General features: G+C 43.3%; 1 protein-coding gene across 1 annotated transcript in view; it reads right to left on the reverse strand.

The window, feature by feature from the left end:
* LOC140329924 (uncharacterized) overlaps positions 1–8,898 on the reverse strand; it is a gene marked incomplete at its 3' end in the record, with an annotated part of 11,240 nt that continues 2,342 nt past the window's right edge. The window contains 6 exon segments of the mRNA XM_072410315.1: positions 1–95; positions 1,358–1,541; positions 2,954–3,830; positions 4,709–4,786; positions 6,745–6,901; positions 7,488–7,630. Of these exon segments, the coding sequence (XP_072266416.1) occupies positions 1–95; positions 1,358–1,541; positions 2,954–3,830; positions 4,709–4,786; positions 6,745–6,901; positions 7,488–7,630 (1,534 nt within the window).

The following is an 8,898-nucleotide window of genomic DNA, read 5'->3' on the forward strand; positions in this document are numbered from 1 at the left end:
GTGTTGGACGGGGGGAAGGTGGAAGGTTCTCAGTGGGGTATCCTCCACCTCAAACAATGCCAAACGTTTTCGCAGCATCTGCTGCATGCGGAGCACTGGTGATAGAGCAGAGAGTCAGCGCAATATTAACACACAAGGAGAATCGTCATCCCATAAAAACAATAATAATATTAATGACTTAAAATAAATGCTGTGAATAAACAGATATATACAGCCTGCAGTGCCCATCTTTAGCATTAGAGGGCGACCCTGGATGATGGCATTGTCAGGGGGAATTAATATGTGATAAATAACTGGAAATGTTACTCTGGTATATTATGTTACATTACCTTGTGCTTCCTCACCAACATAACAATTTTACGCAACTGCTGTGCAAATGATCCCAAATGGGAGAACCAGGAGTGATGGGAACATGTCCCAAGTACATATATATATAAAAAAATGTAGTTTTTCTGTAAATCAAAGTTAAAGTATGATTAGTATGGTTTACACAGAGTTCCTCTAACCCCTTCCTCCAACTAATTGTGACCTCCACTTAACAATTCATGAAAACACTATTTACAGGGGCTTGGCAATAACTTCAAAATATTTTTGCAAAAAAAAAAAAAAATTTATTTTTGCCCCCTCTAATTATGTTTTAGAAAGCTGAGATTATAAGTGTGACTGTGTACTTGGGAGTCTTAATGTGAGGACTGGGAGCTGCTTTAGTTAGGGCAGTTTTATTATAGTTTTAGATTTATTGTTATTGATGACCCCTAGTGGTAGCTTTGGGATACAGCACCTGTGTGCGAAGATAATGCACATTTATGCAGCTTTGTATGTATTATTACATCATTACTTTTTTATTGCATTTGCACCTTTTGCAATCTTCTGTACAGCAGAGATAAAGCTGGCGGGGGGGGGGGGGGGGCAGCACTGTAAACCAAATAAGTGGACTTCATGCAAGGGACAAGTGTGAGCATAGAGATGACTTTAATAATAATATTTATTATTACCGGTATTATTGTTAAAATAATAATAAACAGGATTTAGATAGAGCCAACATATGACACAGCACTGTACATTAAATAGGGGTTGCAAATGACAGACAGATACAGAAAGTGACACTGCCCCAAAGAGCTTACAATCTAAAAGGTGGGGGAAGTAGCACACAGTAGGATCAGTGTGGTTCTGCTCTTTCATTGCCATGGTTAGACTGGGGGTGAGGAGAGGACCGATCACAAGGTGGGAGTCATCCTCTCTGTTCGTCTCGGGATTATTGGCATTATCCTAGCACCCAATACAATTCCTGGCCAATACTTGGTGCTGGTACCTGACACTTAATATTGATTGTTGCTGTTGTGGGATTTAAACTTACTTGGGACTTTCTTGGCGCTCTCCAATGAGCGGATCCGCCATGTTTTCCGAAATCCGGCCCAGAATGGGAGTAAGGAATCGCACAGCGAACTGTGGAGCTGGTCAAAAATGGAGGTGGCGGGCAGGTCGGAGTGAACGGCTGCCTCTATGTCTGTCAGTGCCACTTCTAGAATTTCCTGGGGTGCCTAAAGAGATGAAAAATTAAAAACTAACAATTTGTGATCACTGTCGGTTGGGTTTCTGTCCCCGGTGCTGCAGCCAGGATCCTCATCACTGAATTATTCCCAGTACAGCATGCACATGTGCAGCTCATTGTGTAGCACAGCACCTGCCCCCCCCCCCCTGCAATAAACAACCTGCATTCAGCCTGATTACAATTGTTTAAAATTAAAGCTTACTTCCACTGTAAGGGTATCTGGTCAAGGGAGGAATACGGGGTCACACTGCTGATCTGGAAATGCTGGACGCCTGGCTGAAATAAGTCTGCAGATGAAACTGGAAGCCGCTCAGACCTTTAGCACCAACTACAGCGAGTGCTGGGCCCCAGCGTCCATCCCTTCCCACTATCTATCAACCAATGTGCTTACCCTCACATCTACTGGCAGCACTGAGACTGCAGATGGCAGAGAGAGGTCTGGCTAATGGCAGGTATACAAATCTAGAACCCAGCCCACTCAGTGGCCGGGCCCCAGGGCCCATCAGGCTTTTGAAACTTTTTAAACGTTGAATTTAGGCTCGCTACACCTTGATAAGCTGTTCTTTGCACCCCTGACAGTTATCAGGGCAATGTTTCTCAGGATCAGTGCAAAATGTTTTACTGTTTCAGCACGAGGCAGATCCCATTACCATCAGGGTTAGGAATAGTGCCGAATGATGCCGAATTAGGAGGCTGGGAAATATTTATTCATCATGGATTGGCGAGTTTAATTTTTTGGACCTGCGGCCATTTTTTGGGGGGTGCTTGCAGATCTCAGTGTGGTAAAACTAAGAAGTTTCATTCCACCTAATCCCTGTGTTCTGTCACAGATGATTGTAAGAGCCCAACGCTCATCTCATTGTCTTCTGCAACAACCGAATATTCCATAAACGTAAGAGAGGAAAATAGCAGAATATAAAATTCATGGTTGGTCCACCCAGAGATAAACTCACCTGGCATTCCCTCCGATCTTTCACCTTGAGACTCAAAGTGCAGTCTTATATAAGGAGGTGCAAAGTGTACCACTGCATGAGAGACCTATACCCTTCCCATCCATGGGGGGGGGGGTATATCATATAAACAAGAGGGCCCCAAGTCAGCTGGAGAGCCCCGAGTTAGTCTACATGAAAGCCCACCATTGGCTATGTTTACCACTGGGGGGCTCCGGGGCTCTATTGATGATATCTCTGTACATCTGCTATGGTCATTATAAGGACTCCCACCATCCCTGCTGAATAATATTTTTGTGTACAATAAACAGGAGGAATGGGAACATACAGAGGTGGGTGGGGGAGAGGTAACACTCCAAGGTGGACAGGAGTACAGTCAGATATATAGGAAGTCAGGAATATATAACCAGGCCTGGAGCCCACCAAGCTGCTATCATTTGGGGTCACCTACCTGCAGAACAGGGTTTTCCTGTGATAGGAGAAATCTTTCCTTGACCACCTGAACCTTCCTCCTCAATAGGCCGCGGTCTGGCATGGCGTGGTGGGCATTTTTATACTTCTGTATCTCCAGGCAGCACAGTAAGTTATTTTCCAGGAGTGGCAGTCCCTCTTCAGTGCCGTGTGTCTGGAGATACCTGAGGAAATGCAGCACTTCAGGAGTTGGCCAACCCTCAGCAGAAAGCTGCAGAGCTCGATTGAAGGCATTTATGTCCTCCACAGTTGGCTGCATCTGTGCCAGGTGCCCGGCATTGTTCTTCCGACCATGAAGACGCTTCAGGACCATCTTGTTGGTAATAACTTGGAGAATGGGCTCCAATCTTGGCCATCCGGTGTCTCCTGGCTGTTCCACCCCATAATCCTTTAGCTGATTAAGGATCTCACTAAAGAACTTCTGGAAGGATGGAGCCAAGAGGGAGCTGAGAAACAATATTACGTCATTCATGAACAAACTGCTGATCCTGCCCTTGGACATCTCATGGGTTAAATGCTTCTTTAGTCCCTGCATGTGTGGGAGGTGAATTATGTCCAATTCCAGAACCTTCTGTACCAATCCCACCATTTTCTGCTCACTTTTGTCACTCTGCAGAATGTGGAGTATTTCCAGAACCTTCATAGTCTGGGGCTCCTCTGTTTCTTGCACAACTTTCCTATACACCTTGTACATCGTTCTGTCCTGCAGCATTTCCAGCATGGCGTCCAACTCCGATGGTGGCTGACCAGGATATTCCGGGAAGACCTTGGCCAACCTCAGGTGGTCTTTCCGTCTCCTGACCTTCTTTTTGGTGTCCTCAGAGTTTCCTGTGCATTGCTGGCTCTCTTTAACCCCTCTGTGTGAAATATACAAGAGGGTCATTTATTATATTGTAATGGGAGTTTGTTCTATTGTTTTGCTGAGAAAGCATTGGACTGAAACATGAATCTGAAGATATTGCTGGAGAGTACAGAGAGACAACCTTTACCCTACAGGAATCCAAAAATATTCATTTCATCATCAAATCCTATGTAAACACGCCAATATATTTTGGTGGCTACAATGTTTCAACTTTATCATTTAATTGGGTGAAGCTGAATGTGATTTGGACATGGCTGCCCTGAACCTTCATCTAAGGAGGCTTTACCATTTGTCCATATAGTAATCCTTGAGAAGGAAGTGTGTTGTAGTACTTGAAACATGTGGTCCTGTTACCATTGGCCTTCAGTGATGAGGTCAATACTTTTGGCTCCCTAAATCTCTTATATGGTGCTCTGGTCTTTCTCTGTACTCTCCCAAAAGTCCCGTCATGTCAAAGAGCCTCCCAGTACTCTACAATATAGAGCGACCCCCATCCTATGATGGGGGACCCCCAGCGATGAGCCAGCTCTGCATCCAATATCTCACCAGTATAAGAATTCAGGGGCAATCTTCCAATAGGGACAAACTGTCTGTAAGAGGATTTCCCTTCACTTTGGAAAGATTTCTTCTTGTTGGGTCCACAGACAGGAAGGAAAGGACAATCTCCACATACAACACAACTGACACTGATCAAACCATTCCAACCAAACATTTTCTATGCAAAATAAATTACCAAAAAATGTATTCCTTCTTCAAAGCACTGTTGTAAAAGAAACGTCATCTTGTTTCCCAGCGTATCCACCCTTACAGTAAAGAATAATTTCCTATTTATAGTAAATTGAATATTTATAGGTGGTGGGGCTTTAATTTTACCTCTTCGGTCCAGCCTTTGGTGATGAGCTTCCTAGGATCTCCATCTCTTTGGTCGTACAGGAAACTGGTGTACAATATCTGAAATACACACAATATACAGAAATCATTTTACACTACATATAAAATTAGTAATACGGTCTGCTGAATGTTCAATGTCTCTCGACCAGTGAGCTTACTTTTACCCAGGTCACCTAATAAATGTATCCCACCCCACCAATCCCCGAGCCTCTCCATTCTGTAAAAAAAACTATTGTCATGACAGGAAGCTAAACTATTAGTAATTGTTATTACCATAAAACTTCAGGGGTTCTCCTGACCATCAGCTTGGTTAGAAGCAGGAATCATTTTAATATTAGATCCCGGTATATTGTCACATTTATTGGGGCCACCCCTGTGCCTATTTATTGGTTCCTTATATTTTTATAGCTGATTGACCATTAACAATGAGCAGTGTATTTCAATTCATTTCATTTTGCAGCAAAATTACACATTCTGCAACTTTTTTTCTAAATTTTGCTAAGAAACATTATTTAAAAGTTTGTCTTTATTGCCATAAACAAAGCCATTGGTCACAAATGATAACCAATGCCATGTGACTTTCATGAAGGTGCTGACATGGCGACCTAATGATTTTATTTCTAAACAAAGAATTAAACTTATGGCACAAAAAAAGGTCCAGGATAGGTACAAAAGAAAATGCAACCCTTCAGAGATATTTAATGTATTTAATTATTTTTCTATTCTCTTTTCAATGTATCACACATCATCCCCTCCTCTATCATGTTGGCGCTATATAAATCCTGTTTAATAATAATAATAATAATAATAAATAATAATAATAATGCTAGCTGCTCCCCTTTTCCTGACCATCCAGGTTCCATGCCTAGGGGTCTGATTTTAATACAAGAAGGGCCCCCTAAGGATTTTTTATGTAACAAATAGAGGCTAACAGCTTTAAAGTTGTAATAATTGTGTGAATGATTTGTGTATAACTTGTTACAATGTTTCCACAGTCGTATCCAGTCTGTGAATTCTGTTGGGAGCTCCTCCGAGGGACATAACTATGGGCTCTGTACAGCGACATGGAATATGTTGGTGCTATATAAATACATTATAATTATAATAATGTTCAAATTGACAGGACCGTAATATATTGTATATATTGGATATTACTGACCATAGTAGGAGAATGCTAAAAAGAGAGAAATTTAGAGGCAAATAAACCCCCGGCTTTAAAAAAAAACGATTTTTCTGCCTCTGTTTAACAACCACATCAATTTTTGTATCTTTCTGGCTCCCTGCTCCCTTATCCTAAGCAGTTTTGGTGGCAATATCATGTTCCTATGTTCCTGGGATGAACATTAAAAGATGGCAGAAACAAGATCATCCCTCTATAGCACAGCGTGTCAAAAAGGTACAAAATTCTATAAATTATAAGTCACAGAAGTTTGAGGATCCTGCCAACACTTTTTTCTTTCTGTATGAAGCAGTGCCCTGTCATGTGTCGCCCCCTGTTGGAGTTAAGTGAAGGTAGTGTTAAATCTTTTTACATCACGCTGCCTCTAATAGTGAGTTCCACTGACGGCAGTGATCGGGGTGTGCTGCTAGTCTGCTCAATAATTAAACCCTTAAATGTCACATTCCCATGGGGATTTGGTGTTGTGTACAGGATGGGAATTGGGAAAGGAAAATCATTCCTCCAATCCAATTTTTGATACAGTGGTCACCAGGACACTTGGAGAGGTAAATCTCTACAGTGGGGTCACTAACAGCAGTGATAAAACCTAACAAACCTAAAAGTAAAGAAATAACTTTAGTTACCCTTTAGTTTATTAAAAAAAATGCAAACATCTGTAGCTCCTCGGGGGCGTGACCTCTGATAGAAGGGGACAGGCATGCAGTCATCAAGACTACAAAATGTCTGCAATCTGTATCAGTTTGTAACATTGTATTTGTATAATTCTGTATCTTGTGCTCAGTGTGGCTCTATACATTGTATTCTGTATTGTTCTGGGACATTGCAGATTCGGACTTACTGCAGGAAGGTGGCAATGTCATAGCTTAGAAACCGCAGCCAGGGGTCACACAGCGCTGTCAGCACCAGGCGGTACATTGACCAAAAATCTGACGATTGGGTCTGTTCTGGGGTCACATGAGAGGGGCCCAATGCATCATGCCCACCAGAGTCACAACCTGGAAGATATGAAAAGATTACCAGAAGAGAAGATAAAATGACCTCTCCTGCCGCCCAACGCTGCTCAATTCATGAGGAGGAATCCACCAAAAGTCTTCTGGGAATCCAACACATGCAGGAGCATTGTTATAATAGATCAATAATCTGCATTCTGCTTTTCAGTCAGCAGGTGGAGCTGTGTTCTGCCTGTATAGCTCCATCTATTTTCTTATCTTTCTCAGATGTACATTAACAAGTGACATGGCTCCTCCCCTTTCAAATAGCCCCACCCAGAATGGTCAATCAGAGACAGAATGCCTGAAAGCTGACACTTCATCACTGTAATGTACAAATGACCACATCACATGAATGTTGTATTTTATGTCAGGAGACATTACAGATATCTGCCAGCCGTCTGAATCTCGGTTTGTGTGATCAGCCAATGAAACAGCTGGGATTTATTTATGTTAGAAGGGGCGTGGCCTTCCTGTCATTTGTAGGGGTTTTAAGTGAAAGTGTATTAAAAAACAGAAAGTTGTGAAGATCCCATAGTGTAGTTGTCCCTGGAAATGTTTCAATGTTGTCACCCATACCCGGGGTACTCACCTGCAGGATAAGAGGGCAGATATACCCTCGTACCACATCTGGTCACCCCAGGCTGCTTGCCGCCATCACTGGGATCTGATTCCCTGTAGTCTGTGAGCTCCTGCCAGAGGAGGAAGATCTGAGTGTATTGGGGGGGCTCAAATCTGGGGGTGACAAACAAGAACCAATCAGCATTGTGTGCACTCCGACTATGGGGACAAATCCAGGACCGTCTGCCCATCACAGGGGTCCAATATATACAACCACTGAGCAAATCAAATACTGGTGGACTACATACCCCAGCGTTCCCTCCTCACCATCTCCAGGAAATAAATATTATATTACCAAAGATCAGCAGAAATGTAACAATTTATCCTCCAATGACAAAAGCCGATCTGTCAAAGGTGCAAAGAGAAATGGCGAACTCCCCATTTATCTGTACACCCCAGGCAGCTGCCTCCACGGGGCCACATTCTCCAGGCCTGTCCTGTGTCCCCAGCAGGGTGAGGTGGGGGAGACAGGTTCAGATTTACCCCCTGACATTTTCCAGGGTAGATTTGGTAATAGGTAATTGGGAGAGAACACAGACAGTTCCCAGGACATTATAATAGATGGGAACTCGGAAGTATTTTATTTTGTCACCTTTTCAGGTAATAGATGAAGGGCCCGCCTGCTGCGCTGTCATTGGTCAAAGCTGGAACCATTCTGTCCAATAGAGTCTCACTGGGCATCTTCTGGGACCACAGCGCCTCCTGCTGGCTAGGCATAGAGGTCCTCACCTGAAAGAGACACACACCACTCTGATGGGGGGTGATAAATATTCCCAGGGAGGGCACCATCAACACTTCAGAGCTGACAGGTAGACATGAAGTGAGGGAGGGGAACAGTCAGTATATAAGGAATGGTATTATATTACCAATTTGCCCTCATCGGCCCTCCAAGAGCCCCCTGTGCAGTAATGTTCCACAACTACTCTTACTGCAAAGAATCCCTCCAGTTGATATCTGCTTGTCCTTGGAATACGACATTTACTTGGGAACTCTGTGTATTTTCAAATCAGGTTTTACTGATGTCCATGTCACCATTGTGGTCACCACAACAGGAAATGAGGAAAAATCTCCCCAGATAGACACAGTGCAGGGGCTCCATTCCAGACTGCAGTGCAAAGGCGCTGTCTGCTCATAAAAATACGAAAATACATTCCAGCCTCCTCCACCCCAAACTACTATTGTAGATGCAGCAATGCTGGAGCCTGGAGTGGTGCCACCAGTGAGTGAGATTGTTGGGGCCACTGGGGGAGGGGATAGTGAACTCATTTCAGGGGTCAAACCTCCCCACTTCATTGAAAACTGTAAAAAAAGGTTTTGGCTTTCAATAAACTGAACTCTATGGAGGTCCAGGGATTCACAACACACAGAACTCACTGTGTCTT

The sequence above is a fragment of the Pyxicephalus adspersus genome, chromosome 4 (assembly GCF_032062135.1).
Source record: "Pyxicephalus adspersus chromosome 4, UCB_Pads_2.0, whole genome shotgun sequence".
Classification (NCBI taxonomy): domain Eukaryota; kingdom Metazoa; phylum Chordata; class Amphibia; order Anura; family Pyxicephalidae; genus Pyxicephalus; species Pyxicephalus adspersus.